Below are 14,524 nucleotides of genomic sequence, written 5' to 3' on the forward strand. Positions count from 1 at the left end.
ATGGGAACAAACAGGACACTCATTGCCAGACATTAAGCAGAGTATATAGGAAACCTCCATCAATTCTCTCCTCTTAGAGCTCAGGGAATCCTGCAAAAGAGGTGGAAAGAATTTAAGAGCCTGAGGCCAAGGATGACACCAATAAAACAGGACTTTGTAATCAGTGGTTCTCAACCTTCATAATGTTGCAGCCCTTTAACAGACTTACTCATGTTGTCGTGACCCGCAACCACAAAATTATTTTTGCTGCTTCTTCATAATTGTATTTCTGCTTCTGTTACGAATAGTAATGTCAATACTTTTGGAGATAGAGGTTTGCCAAGGGGATTGCAACTCAGCGATTGAGGAACACCTCTCTAAGTCAACGTGAACAAACTCATGGAGGCTGAAGCCGCATGTGTGGGGCCTACATGGGTCTGTACCATGTCCTTTCCATATATATTATGGCTCCCAGTTTAGTGTTTTTATGGAATTCCTGAATGACCGAATGAATGGTCTCTGATTCTTGTGCCTTCTCTTGGGCCTTTTCCCTAAAGTCGGTTTGTCTAGCCTAACTCCAAAGTGACAGTATTGTTTTATCTTATATTTTATTTTATTGTTAAAAAAAAACAGTGAACGAATGGACGAATGAATGAATGAATAAAAAGCTAGCCACTAGTCTAAAGATTAGCAACTAAACTGACACTTAAGCTTACTAGAAGAGGGAATATTAGTTTTTTTTCCCATAGAATGACACTGGTTATGTCATTCAGTCCAGGACAGGCCTCATGTTCAGGAGTAACGTCCAGCATATAATGGGTTCCACAGGTATTTTGTTTGTTTTTAATGTGTGTGCTTTTACTTGTTTATAGTTTTGTCTTTTGGGGAGGTATTTTGTTTTCTTGCTTTGGGGGCTTGCTTTTGAATTATTAATTTTTTTTTTTTTTGAGAAAACACTTAAAGTTGGCTGGGTAGAGAAGAGAGTTGGAAGGATTTGGGGAGGGGAAAAGGGGAAGAATATGATCATACTATATTAAAATTTAAAAGTTGTTTTAAGTATTAAGATTATATATATAATAGAATATATATGTAATAGAATATATATATATATATATATATATATATATATAATAGAATTAAAGCAGATGTTCATCAACTGAAAAACCAATTAAGAAAATTAATACAGACACATGGAATATACATAAAGAGGAATGATATCTCGAAATTTGCAGCAACATGAATAGAGGTTTAGGCTACTTATTGAAATAAGCCAGCCTGAGAAAGACAATGTCTACCCCCCTGTGAAATGTAAAAGATAGGTTTAAATGCAGAATACTGACTAGTAGAGGTTTTGGCATGGAGCCCGTTGTTAGGGGGAGACCGGAGGATAGCCAAGAGTATAGCTAGTGAGCCACTGAGTCTCCTGAGGTTATATTAGGAACTAGGTGAGAAGTGAGTCAGTCAAAGACAGCTGCACCATCAAGGTCATCCCACCGTGGGTGACGACTCACAATAGCTTTATCCTTGCAGGTCCTGGCAGAGCTTGGGGACAGCTCAGATGGCCAGCTCCTCTTACCAGCAATTGCCCACTGTCCATCTAAGCTTCCAGAGGAAATTCGTGAGTCTGACAATTTTACGAGCTTTGTAAATTGTGTTAGATTCCCTCCTGCCTCCCCCTTTCTCCTCCCTCCAGGATGGGATGTTTCAATTCACGGGAAGTAGCTATGAAACAGACTTTCACTATGAAACCCAGACTGGCCTTGATTCTCCTGTTGAAACGCCCCTAAATCTTGGGGTTATAGCTATGTATCACCACGTCCCCCTTAACTTCTCTCTTCCCTATTGTACATAACATTCTAGAATTCCATACAATATTGCGTTTTTCTGTATGTCTTCCTCTTTCCCGAGCAGACTTTATTATAAGACGCGTGTCTTTGCCCATTACTTTCAAATTTGCTCCACCCGCATAAGATAGTTCCTAAAACGTAGTAGGTATTTACCAAATATTTTCTAGATGTATGAAGAAGCACATTAGGATAGCAGCCCTCAACACTTCCGGGAATTATTCCATTTAGTAACATTACTTATCGCTATTTAATTTTAACCTAGGGGAACAACATCTTGATACATAGCTCAGACTGACATGGAATCCCCTATCCTGCCTCCTCCGTGTGTGACACACACTCACACACTCAGTTTTTGAGAACACAAAGAAGTTACATTTTAGGACTAAGCTCTGAAACGATCACATTTCCGGCACCCCTGTGCTCAGTTTGAGAGTGTCTGAGACTGTGGTATCGCCTTAAGCTCTCCCAACGCCTTAATTCTTTCCACCTGTCCTTGGTTTCCTCGGGGCTATGAACGGACATGTGTAGACAGCAGGGTTATGGCTAACTTTTAGTTGTTTAAACAATTCAAACCTCTACTTCCACCACGAGTCATCTTCAATTTCAATTCTAATGTCAGTACTGTAATTGTTGGTGAAATGAGGTCAGTTATTCCAGTCCCGCATTTCCATAATCTGATGTTTTCATTGCACAGGGGCAGTCTGTTAGGACTGTGCTAACCCTTTGTCTTTGCATATGGGACACTTACAGCTTAGAACGGTTCTCAATTTTCAAACAGGTGGCATATTCCTAAATGGAAATACATGTACCTCTGTTTGAAGGTGAGTGGGTACCATACGGATAAGAGTATTACTTCCTTGGTTGGATGCCACACGGAAAGGCGCTGTCTCCACTGACTACCTGCTTTCAGAGTAGTCTGATATTCGTCCCATTGGCCTTCTTTCCATGACCCTCCCCCTGGGAATTGATCTCTGAAGAAGTGCCCGTCTACTTGGGAGCTCAAATAGTCCCTCCCAAACATCTCTCTGAAAGCCATTCTTCCACTTTATGGCTTGGGACAGTTCTCATCTTTGAAGTTTGGAGGATTGACTTATAGCTCTATATTTTACTTATTTTAACAATGAAGAACAAAAGAGTGGACAATTAAACACTGATTTTGATGTGGTGTGTTCATTAGGGGAGCATCTAACATAATTTGTGTCTACGTTTGCACTCTATTTTCTGGGCCCTTGGACGATTGACTTATAGCTCTATATTTTACTTATTTTAACAATGAAGAACAAAAGGGTGGATAATTAAACACTGATTTTGATGTGGTGTGTTCATTAGGGGAGCATCTAACGTAATTTGTGTCTACGTTTGCACTCTATTTTCTTGGCCCTTTCAGAGGAAGGAAGTCCCACTCTTTACCCTGAGAACTTTCCCAGAACCTTCAGCCAAGTCACATTTTCCCCAACTGCTCTCAAGGTCAGTGCCCCTTGTGGGGGTGGTGTGTGTGTGTGTGTGTGGGGGGGGGTTGCTCTGAAGGAACTACATTGCCCAGAATCCCTCTCGCGCCGCTGGGAGCATTTCTGTTTAGGCGGGTCTCGGGCATCTTCCCAGTGAAGAGGTCCAACCTTAGGAACCGGTTCGGAATTGACTAGCTTCAATTCGCAAACGGTGAGTCCTTTACCTCCGTGGGAGGTTTGGGTGGTGAAGGTACAGGCAGATCCTATCTCTAAGACCAGCTGCAGCGGTCTCTGTTCGCCCTACTTTGGTTTGGCTCTCCGGTGATGGCTGAGGTAGGCAGGCTGAGGCCTGCGCAGGTAGGTTCTAAGTTCTCAAACCTTCACCTATCATCCTTAACGTCAAGTCACATATCTGCAGGTGGCTGCTGTGCAGGCCCTGCTTTTAGGATCGGGGCCCTTGTGAGTGGGAGGACGAGGCGTTGGAATGTAGGGAAATGTGGCAAAATGAAACAGGACAAGAGTGCATGTGGCGAGTGCGTGGAACTGCTGAAAATGTGCCTGCTCTTTTGACGCAGGCAGCAGAGATTGTAGCACTCGTTCCTGTCCCGAGTGCCCTTTGGGAACCAAGGAGCCTTTTTGAATGATGGAAAGAAATAAACGGAATTTTAAATCGTATTCCATTGTCCACTCAGGAAACAATCAACTGTGGGGTTTGGATGAAAAGGACCAAAGCAGAGAATCAGGCTCGGATGCTATTGAAACTGACTCTAAGAATGTTTTGGGAATAACTGGCCTAGCACAGCGTTGGGAGGAGCTTGGAATGAATTCTGGATGGTCACTGAAGTCTAGAGATAAGTTTGAAGATGAAACCATCAACGTTTTTCTGCAGTATCAAGTGTAGTTTTGAAAGTAGGGAGTGAAGAGCTTTCCCACTACTCCCCACCCCATTTCATAACCATCTGAAAGATTAAAAATAATACGTTAAAATGGTGCATATTTTTCAGAAGGATTAAGAGTTGGGTTTGAGCTGGGCACAGTGGCCCACGTCTGTAATCCCAGCACTAGGGGAGGCAGAGGCAGAGGCAGAGGCAGGCAGATCTCTGAATTTGAGGCTGGCCTGGTCTACAAAGGGAGTCTAGGACAGCCAAGGCTACACAAAAAAACCCTGTCTCAAAAAAAAAATCAGAGAGAGAGAGAGAGAGAGAGGAAAGAAGAAGAAGAAGAAGAAGAAGAAGAAGAAGAAGAAGAAGAAGAAGAAGAAGAAACAGAAAGACAGAGCGATGAGAGAGAGACAAACGGAATTGGTTTGAACTTGGAAAATCCAAGATGTCTCACAGTGTAACTAGTCCGAACGTTTGGAAAGTGTTCTAGTACAGCATCCTGCAGAAAGAGCGAGTGTCCTGAGACTTCACAGATGAGGCATGACACAGAGTTAGTGTGGGTGTTGTTTTATGTGGTGTTTGAGATGTGAAACAGGAAACCCGAGGGTAGTTTTCCAGTTTGCTCCGGATCATGTGACTCAGCCTAGGTGTTCTTGTTGGTTAAAGTGGGATCTCCTTGATGAAAATCAGATATTTTCCTATTGTGATATGTATTCTGTACTTCGTATTTGCCATCTCCCGCATGGGGAAGTAATCCTACGTTTGTGGGATACCCTACGTTCCTCCTCCTCCTCTTCTTTTTAAATTACAAGGCATGGTCTTTTCTTACCATATCTGGGCCGTTACTGTTTCCCTGACTCCCTCATGTGAGTCCTCTGGATGCCAAGCCTCATATGCGATAAATTTTCTTCTTCATCCCTTTGCCCTCCACGTCTTATGGCCTGGAGACTTACTTGCCAGGACATGTGCAGGGCACGTGAGAGGCAGTTCTGGCTCGGTGAAAACTTTTGCCAGAACTCAAAGCATTATACTGTAGAGAATTCTTCACCAAAAGATGAAAACAAAGCCTTGTGAATTAAGAATTTCAGAGGTGACGTGGAGCCTTAGTCATCAGAGAAGTCCTCTGCGTGTGAAGTGGAGCTATAAGGAACCTTCAGGACAGTGTGATTGGTCATCGGCAAGAGGTCACCCATAGTCACCCATAGTCACCCATAGCAAGAAGACATCAGGGGTCACTAACAGTGGGGAAGACTTTCATGTTGGGCAGATGCATTATAAGTGCCGTGAGTGTGGGAAAGATTTTAGCCACAAAGATAACACTTGTACAGCCCCAGAGGATCCGTAGCGGAAACGCCTTATGAGTGTAGTGAGTGTGGAAAAGCCTTTAGTCAAAAAGACAGCATCACTCAGCATAAGAGAATGCACACTGGAGAAAGGCTGTGCACCGAATGCAGGGGGTACTTTAGCCATCACTCCAACCTGATAGTACACCAGAGGGTTCATAGTGGGTTTGAGGCCTTATAAGTGCAATGATTGTGGGAAAGTCTTCAGGCACAAATCTACACTTGTCCAGCATGAAAGTATCTGCACTGGAGAAAATCCTTATGACTGCAGTGATTGTGGGAAATCCTTTGGGCACGGATACGCCCTCATTATGCACCGGAGAATTCACACCGAGACAAAGCCTTTTGAGTGCCCTGAATGTGGGGGAATTTTTTTTTTAGTAGAGGCTCTGGTTTTATTGCACACCAAAGGGTTCATACTGGGGAGAGGCCTTTTGTGTGCAGTAGGTATTGTTTTTAAACTTATCTGTATTGCCAGTATTATCAGTATGCCCGGAGAACAATCAGTTAAGACACTGACGCTTGTTATATTTTAAAATAGCTGTGTTAACCTGGGGCAGGGCAGACATTAATCCTCTAAACTACTTCCCATAGTGGGGCAGGCATGGGATCCCTGCCTCAATCCCATGCCATCTTTTCTAATAATTTCTATCAAGCTACCTCCCATCCGTAATCCTATATACTTGCTAATATTCTTCATCTGGGCCAGATTCTCCATCCACGCCGGCCATATGCTTCTCCTCCATCTAACCCATGGTGGCCTTCCTCTCTTCCCTTCAGGTCTCCTTTCTCCTTGTGGCAGTCTTTCTTTTTCCCAGAATTCCACTCTCTCCTAGCCCCACCTATCTCCTTTGCCCTACCAAGGTGGGATGGCCTTTTATTAAGCGAAAGGTGGGTCACAAGGACAGCAAGCAGTTATCAGCATCCAAATACATCAGACCATCCCCCAACAAGTAAGTGTGGGAGAGATCTCGCCCGGATCTCCCACCTTGTTCAGCACCAGAAAGTTCACTCTGGAGAAAGGCCATACGAGTGCAAGGGATGTGGGAAAGCCTACAGTGTAAGCTCTCACCTGAATCGGCACCAAAAGATTCATGCCCGCAAGAAGACTTTAAGAGTGCTCTCAGTAGTGAACAGTCATGTCAGGGAGATGCTTGATGAATGGCAGGCTTGTAGGAAGATTTCAAGAGCAGTGGTGTATTTTTCTGGTTGGCTCAAGTAACTTGCCAGAGTTCTGCCACTCAGCATATAGAGTTGAAACCGTACGAGCTCCAGCTTAGTCACTCTAACATCCTCTGGTAAGACGAGACTTATTTTCTCTGGCCAGTCCCTACAGTAACTGTGATGCACACGACAATAGTAAGATTCCTCAGTCTGTCCTCTCTGACTGATACAGTTGTCTAATGTGGCCAGTCATCAGCCAAGAGGATCTAAGCTTTGCAGAGACGATTTCCTTTGTAGACGTTCTAGTGTGAAATACGTTTTATTTACTTCTTTGAGACAGTGTTGCTATATTCCCTAAGCTAGTATTGAACTTCTCTTTCCTCAGCTGAGTCTAGACATGTGTCGTTATGTCTCTAGATCTTTATGAACTTTGTATTATGATGGGCTTCGCCCATCTTTTAAGTCATCCAGCCAGAGTACTTGCCTCCTTTTACTCTAGTTTCCAATAATAAATGCCTTAGAGTTTAGGTTACTTTTCATTTTAGGGGAGGTTAGAGTGTATTGAAAACAGAAGTCGGATCTGACAAACTAAAGAGACAGTCTTTTATTTTAAATGAAAGAGTGGATTGCTGGAGACAAGTATCAGTCTCGTTCTGGATTAACTTTTATTGTAAAAAAAAAAAAAAAACCTTCATAGGAAACGATTTTAAGTATTTCTGGATCTGACTTGGCTAGATTTCAGAGTTATCCTAAGACCCCCCAAACCTAGTATTGCAACAACGTGCCATGTGTTTGGCAGCAGCGTGGGTCACGCGTCTCATTTCGAGCACTTGCACTATATCTCCTTGCATGGTTGAGGAGACTTACGGGGCTGTGTTCTCCAGGGCCGGGATTGGGATACAGGCAACCAGCTGTATGAGCCAGTGTGCAACTGAATAGAAGTACGGACATTTGGAATTATGGAGAAATTTCTTTTAACTACAGTGGCAATTCACATGGTGAGAACACACCTAAATGTTCTACTCATGATAGCTGTGTATGATCAGAAGGTTTGTGGAATTCTTCAGCATAAAGTACTGGTGTCACTTAGTAGGACGGAGGTCACTAGTTCAGTATAGATTTTTTTCTGGATTCTTATGCCTCCCTGAGATCTTTGCCAAATGTATAAGCAGTAACCCCAAGAGGAGAGTGGTGAGATTCAAGAATGTAACATTTTTAAGTATCCAGAATTCTTGGTTACAAGTGGAAATGGCCTTCATTGCTTACCACGGGGGAAGGATAACTTCCTAAGTCATTTGTAGTGATATGGTGGGATTACTATATTCATATCCACTTGTTTGATTTGCCAGTGTAAGTGGGTGACTTGGGATTTCAAATGGACTATTTTTTATGAGCATTATGGGATATAATCAGCATACTCTGTCTATAATGTGTATAATTATGTAGCTCAATATATATGTATATACTGTAAAACCACTCTGAAAGTTGAAAGATGGGATTTCTTAAGGCCCAAGAGAAATCAAGTAAATAACACATGGTGTGTCCAAAGTTGCCTGAAGGTAGACATTACAATAAAATCCTCAGTAATAAAGGACAAAGAGGAGATATGCTACCTAAAGTATTATACCAAGCAAAGCCAAGAGAGATAATGACCATACCATTGAGAAAATAGATCTCTATCAGATTTGATCTAGAAAAGAAATTCTTTTTTATTTTTTTATTTTATTTTTTTTATTTTATTTTATTAATTTATTCTTATTACATCTCAATGGCTATCCCATCCCTTGTCTCCTCTCATTCCTCCCTCCCTCCCATTTTCCCCTTATTCCCCTCCCCTATGACTGTGACTGAGGGGGACCTCCTCCCCCTGTACATGCTCATAGGGTATCAAGTCTCTTCTTGGTAGCCTGCTATCCTTCCTCTGAGTGCCTCCAGGGGATGTGGTCAAATATGAGGCACCAGAGTACGTGAGAAAGTCATACCCCACTCTCCACTCAACTGTGGAGAATGTTCTGACCATTGGCTAGATCTGGGTAGGGGTTTGAAGTTTACCGCCTGTATTGTCCTTGGCTGGTGCCATAGTTTGAGCGGGACCCCTGGGCCCAAATCTGCCCATCATAGTGTTCTATGTAGGTTTCTAGGACCCTCTGGATCCTTCTACTTTGCTATTCTCCCATGCTTCTCTCATCTAGAGTCCCAATAGGATGTCCTCCCCTCTGTCCCAGTTTCCTGGTAAGTGGAGACTTTCATGGGACATGCCCCTTGGGCTAGTATGCAGATATTCTTAAGATATTCTTAAAGATACCCTTTAAGAAATTCTTAAAGGAATTTACGTATACTGATAGAGATAAAATAATGATGAACAAAGTGTGAGGCTTTATAAAAGTGTTGTTGAACATATCCCAGAGCTCTCAAGTTACCGTGTGCTCTTTCACAATTCTTCTCAGTGCCCTTTGTCCACCCCTTCACTTGATCCCTAGGCAACCACCAATTTTCCTATTCATAAATTCTTCTTCAAAAGGCTTATGTAAATGTGACTGCCAATGTTTTATGTACATTTTGTCTGCTGTTTGTCTGTGTAACTAGTTTGACATGCATTTGTGTTATGTGTGTGGTTAGCTCATTTGTTACTGATCATTAGTAGTGCGGATTTACCACAGTTATCTATTTATCATATCTGTCATTTTCCCCATCCTATCTTCTAAATATTAAAAAGCAGCTGTTGTAGATATTCCTGTATGATTTTTTAAAATGGACTTTTAACAAAACATTTTTGATCATAAACATAATGAAGTCTGAAGAGAAGAACTCAAGACTTGGTTTTGGAAATTGCCAACCCATCTTAATGACAGAAGTCCCCGAAATGAAGAGGTTTGTTGTCAGAAAGCATGTTCTGAAGAGGTAGCTCAGCATGTGGCTGAACGGCATCTGCTCATATATCAAGATCAAAAAGTCAGAGCGGTCTGTCATACAAAGTCTTTGAAGGGATAGAGACACAGACTTCCCTTACTACAACCAAAGTATTTAACCCCAGTAAAGGAACTATCACCTTCTATCTAAAAGAACAATGCATATAAAATTGGAGGGTGGCCCAGCTTTCTTTCTGTTGCTGCGATAAATACCACGACCAAAATCCACCTTGTGGAAGGAAAAGGTTTATCTGGATACAGGTTAGAGACCCTCATCAGGAGAAGGCAAGGGAGAGACTCAAAGCAGGAGCCTGGAGGCAGGAACGAAAGCAGAGGCCAACAGAGAAGGCCCCTTACTGACTTGCTCCCTGTAGCTTGCTTAGCCTCATCCATAAATATGCCCGTGGGTTAATCTAAGAGGTTCCCACTTCCCAGGTGACTGGTTTGTGTCTAGTTGACAAAAAAAACCAGATCAGCACAAAGACTTTAGTAGCTCTTAACGTTTCGCACTTAAGAAACAGGCTGACGGCTCTGAGCTGCAATCTTTTGCTAACATTAATGATGGAAGTTTGTTTGAGCAGAGGGTAGCCCAGTTTGCTTGGGTCTAGGCACAGGTATTCTCAGACCCTGATATATTGCTCAATTTGCCAGATTCATAGAGATTTCAACTCTTCTTGTGATTGGACATTTATTTTTTAACCCCTTCAATTTTTCTCCCCTTTGAAACAATGTGCATATAACTGCTCTCTAGGCTCAGCCATCCTTTTTAATTTGAGAGCCCATGATGAGTTTCCGAGATTGTGCGGTCCACAGGTGAAGGTGAACTGTACCCCTGGATGTAATTATACTACAGCTTTATAATTTAGATGATATATTCAGGACTGTGGGGTTGAGATTGCGAAGAGCTTAGAATTTTAGGTTATAACGTAATGGACTGAGACCTTTGTGGCCATGTGATGGAGTCAACTTATTTTAAATTGGAAGCTGTAGACCTTTGAGATCTAGAGAGCACCCTGGGAATCAGGTTAGCTTCTTTGAAATGCACTTTTTACTAACCTCTGTGTTCTGTAAATACAATACCCTACATGACCAGTGCATGTTGGCAGATTGATTAATCCTGTAATCAGACAGGAGATCCAAGGCGCTTATGCTAATAGGATTCTTAGAAATGTGGTGCTTTTCCCATATAAAGGGAGAAAGATGTAAAAACAGAGTATGACGTGGCTGTTTAACACTTCATTCATGGCTCTGATGTGCATTCTGTGATGGCACATGCTGATGTAAAGGGGACACTCACCAATTGCTGGTGGGGGTGCCAACTTATATAACCTCTATGGAAATCAATGCGACAGTTCCACAGGGAGATGGAAATCCATCTATCCCAAGATACAGCTGTACTACTCTTGGGCAAGCACCCAAAGGATGCTTCAGTTTTACTCTAGAGATATTTGCTCAACTATGTTCATCGTTGCTCTCTTCATAATAGCTAGAAATTGTAAACAACCTAGAGGTCCCTCAATGGAAGAATGAATAAAGAAAATGTATATTTATACAGTGGGGATAGGCATTAAAAAATGACACTGTGAAATGTGTAGACAAATGAATGGAACTGGAAGATTATCCTCAGTGAGATATTCCGGATGTAGAAAGACAGATATACTATGTAGTCTTTATATGTGGACATTAGCTTTTAAGACAATGATAACAAGCTACAATCTATAGAACTATAGAGCTTAGATCTAGAGTAAGGGCCTAGGGGGTACAGATAGATCTTGTTAGTAGACATTAGTACATGTAGATCTTACTAATAGATAGTTATGGATGCATGGGGAAGAAGAACAGAAGAGTCAAGTGGATAAGGAGCCGTATAGAGAAGATAATGGAGGGAATACAGGGTCAGAGCTGAAATTAAGAGCCATTTGAGGACAGTGTGGAAACCTAATACAGTAGAAACTGCATATAGGAAGGCGATCTAACTAAACTGTCCAATAATGGGGGTGGGGCAGAATCCCATCTGGCCATTTGTTGTGACCAAATGGACCTTCTCATACCAGGACTGGGTAACATCTAATTGAGTTGTTGGCCAAAGGGATCAGATTGGAATCCTCAAGCCACCTAGACTGTTGCCAAGAATATAGGTGCTCCATAAATTGATGGCAGAGACTCATTGCTGAAAAAACAACCACACATCTCTTAAAATAGAGAAGTTGAGCTGGTGTCTACATGGCTCCTTCACCCCCAAGTCCTAGCATCTTTGGTAAAGGAAGCTACTCTGATGACTACCAAAAACAGAAATGTAAACATCAATCCGGCCACAAAGCCTTTGATCTACAGTGCTGTCCTGTATTCAAAATATGCTATGACAACGATGACACAAAACTTGTGGAAGTACCCACCAATATCTGATTTGATATAAGGGTCATTCCACAAGATAGAACCCGTACCAGACATTGCTTGGATGGCCAAGAACCAGAGACTAGATAGCCTGGGAACCTAGGGTAAAACCAAATAATACTCTTTTTTAGAAGTAGCAATAAAATGACTCTTAAAGGCATTATGCTATACGCATAGACCAGAGCCTTGGTTTCCTATCATCGGAGGCACTTCCTCCTGCAACAGATGGAAACAAATACAGAGACTCACAGCCAAAGATGATGCAGAGAATGTGAGAGCTTGGAACATTCACTGCTAAATGGGATGTCAGTTTCAAATGCCTCCTCTCAGGGCTCATGAATCCCTATGAAAGAGGAAGGGTAAAGAGCATAAGACAAAGAGAGGATGGGGGATGCCAAGAAAGTATCAAAACTCATGAACTTACAGAGTCAATAGGCACAGGACCTGCACAGGTCTGTACCAGGTTCTTATGTACATACACACATACATACACACACACACACACACACACACACACACACACACACACACACACACATATATATACATATATATGTACACATATATCTCAATATATAATATATGCCATTGTATATAATATATATGTATGTATGTATGTGTGTGTATGTATGTATGTGTGTGTGTGTATATATATATACATTGCTTCCAGGTTAGTGTTTTTTGGGTAAATGTGCGTGTGGAAACAAGTGTGTCTCTGATTCTTATGTATTCTGTTGGGATTGTTTCCTTCTGCTTGTTCATCTCATCCAACTCTGATGTATTAGTTTCCGATTCATCTTTATTTTTTTTTTATTATCCCTTATAAGCCTGATTGTTTTCTAATGAGAGACAGAAAGGGAATTTGTCCAGATGAGAGATAGGAGGCGGGAAGGAACCAAAAGCAGTAGAGGGCAGGAAAATCATAATCAAGATATATTATGTGAGAAAAAATATTTTTTCAATGAAATGATATTTTAAAAAAAATTTAAACTATAGCTTTAATGAAATGCCTATCAAAATTCTGATGTCATAATATGCAACTTGAGACAAAAACTACTACTTATATGAATATGAAGCCAGCCTATACCACAGATAGAGAAGACAATCCTAAGGGGCAAGAAAAAAAGCTGGTTATCTCAAAAAACAAAAACAAAAATAAAACCAACCAATCAACAAACTAACAAAAAACAAAACAACAACAACAAACAGATGAAAGATCACAACCCTTGACTTTAAAGTGTCATAGTGACAGAGCATAGTGATAAAAAAAACTTGGCACTAGCATTAACACAAAGAGTCAGATAAGTACACGGAACTTAACGGAGATCATGGACATAAGTCGACATGTTGAGGATGATGGTGAATAAAAAACTAGACATTGCTAAAAAACATTGTTTACATACTTAAAATAATAGAGTTATTTCTTCTCCAGACAAAATGGGGTCTGGGCACAAAGCAGTAATGATTCATAAGAATAAAGGGTCCAAAAGAGGGAAAACACAGAGAAGTGAGGTGATGCATGGTCATTAGCCACCAACTGTGATTATACAAAAAAGCAATGCACCCTTTTAAGGTGGAGGAGAGAGTATCAAAAGCCAGAAAGGTGGACACCAGGATCAGGATGCTTTGGGTGGCTCTGGACTCAGGGGAGGCTCGGCTGGAACCACGAGAGCTGCAGATGTGTTGAACTCTCTGCTTGTGTCTGTACAGAATGACAACCAGGGAGGTACTGGACCAGGTGAAGAGCATCAAAAAGACTACTTCAGGGCACACCACCACGACTGCATAGAGCGAGTCACTGATGTCATCACTCCCTATAAGGGAACAGTATCCAAAATCTAGTTTTCTGGTCACGTTTTTGCTATGCCTTTGGGTAAATGGGTACACAAAGATAATGGAATTTATCAACATATACAAGACCCAAAGGAAGGAAATGGAGCAGCCAATGTACTTGGCAGCTCTGACTTTATGATGCTTCCAACAGGATGCTCTGGGGCTGATGGTCATGGCCCGGAAGGCACTCAGAAGGCAGGTAGTGCCAATGGACACAGTTCGGCCAAATGCTTGAATGTGTATTAGGAGCCTGCATCCGAAATCATTCAAGAACTGCGTCCACCCAAAAGCTGCCATTGTGTGGGGCACCCCTGAGGAGAGAATGATCAAGGCATTGGCCGCCATTATGTGCATGAGAATCAAGTCTGTGGGCTTTAACGCGCAGTTTCTGAGGTAAAGCACTAGGTAGTAGAACAGAATAGAGACATTCCCCAGAATTCCAACTGTGATTTGTGACAAGAAAAGGATTCTGACCGTCAGATTCCAGAAGTCCATCTTGTGATTTGGCCAAAGGTATTCCTCTGGCCAAACGAACGAGGCCAAAAGTTTGCAGCCTGGTGTGGAGGAGGAAGCCTTTTAATCCGTGGAGTTTACCGAAAGGCTGAAACAAAAGATCCCATAAGCTCAGGTGTTCAAGGTCTTCCTAGACCACACAAAAAGGCCTCATCCCCAAAATATTGACATGAATTGCTAGTTTCCACGTATGTCACTTTGAGATGTCTGAGT

At 41.9% G+C, this 14,524-nt stretch overlaps 1 protein-coding gene across 1 annotated transcript; it reads right to left on the reverse strand.

The window, feature by feature from the left end:
- Positions 1–13,360: 13,360 nt before the first annotated feature.
- Positions 13,361–14,293, reverse strand: LOC311591073 (vomeronasal type-1 receptor 4-like; the record flags this gene model as incomplete). Its single annotated transcript, XM_084770442.1, has 1 exon — positions 13,361–14,293. One exon carries the CDS (start codon positions 14,291–14,293, stop codon positions 13,361–13,363), a length of 933 nt encoding a protein of 310 aa, XP_084626568.1.
- Between the last annotated feature and the right edge of the window lie 231 nt (positions 14,294–14,524).

The sequence above is a fragment of the Acomys minous genome, assembly GCF_964271855.1.
Source record: "Acomys minous genome assembly, chromosome: 20".
Taxonomy (NCBI): domain Eukaryota; kingdom Metazoa; phylum Chordata; class Mammalia; order Rodentia; family Muridae; genus Acomys; species Acomys minous.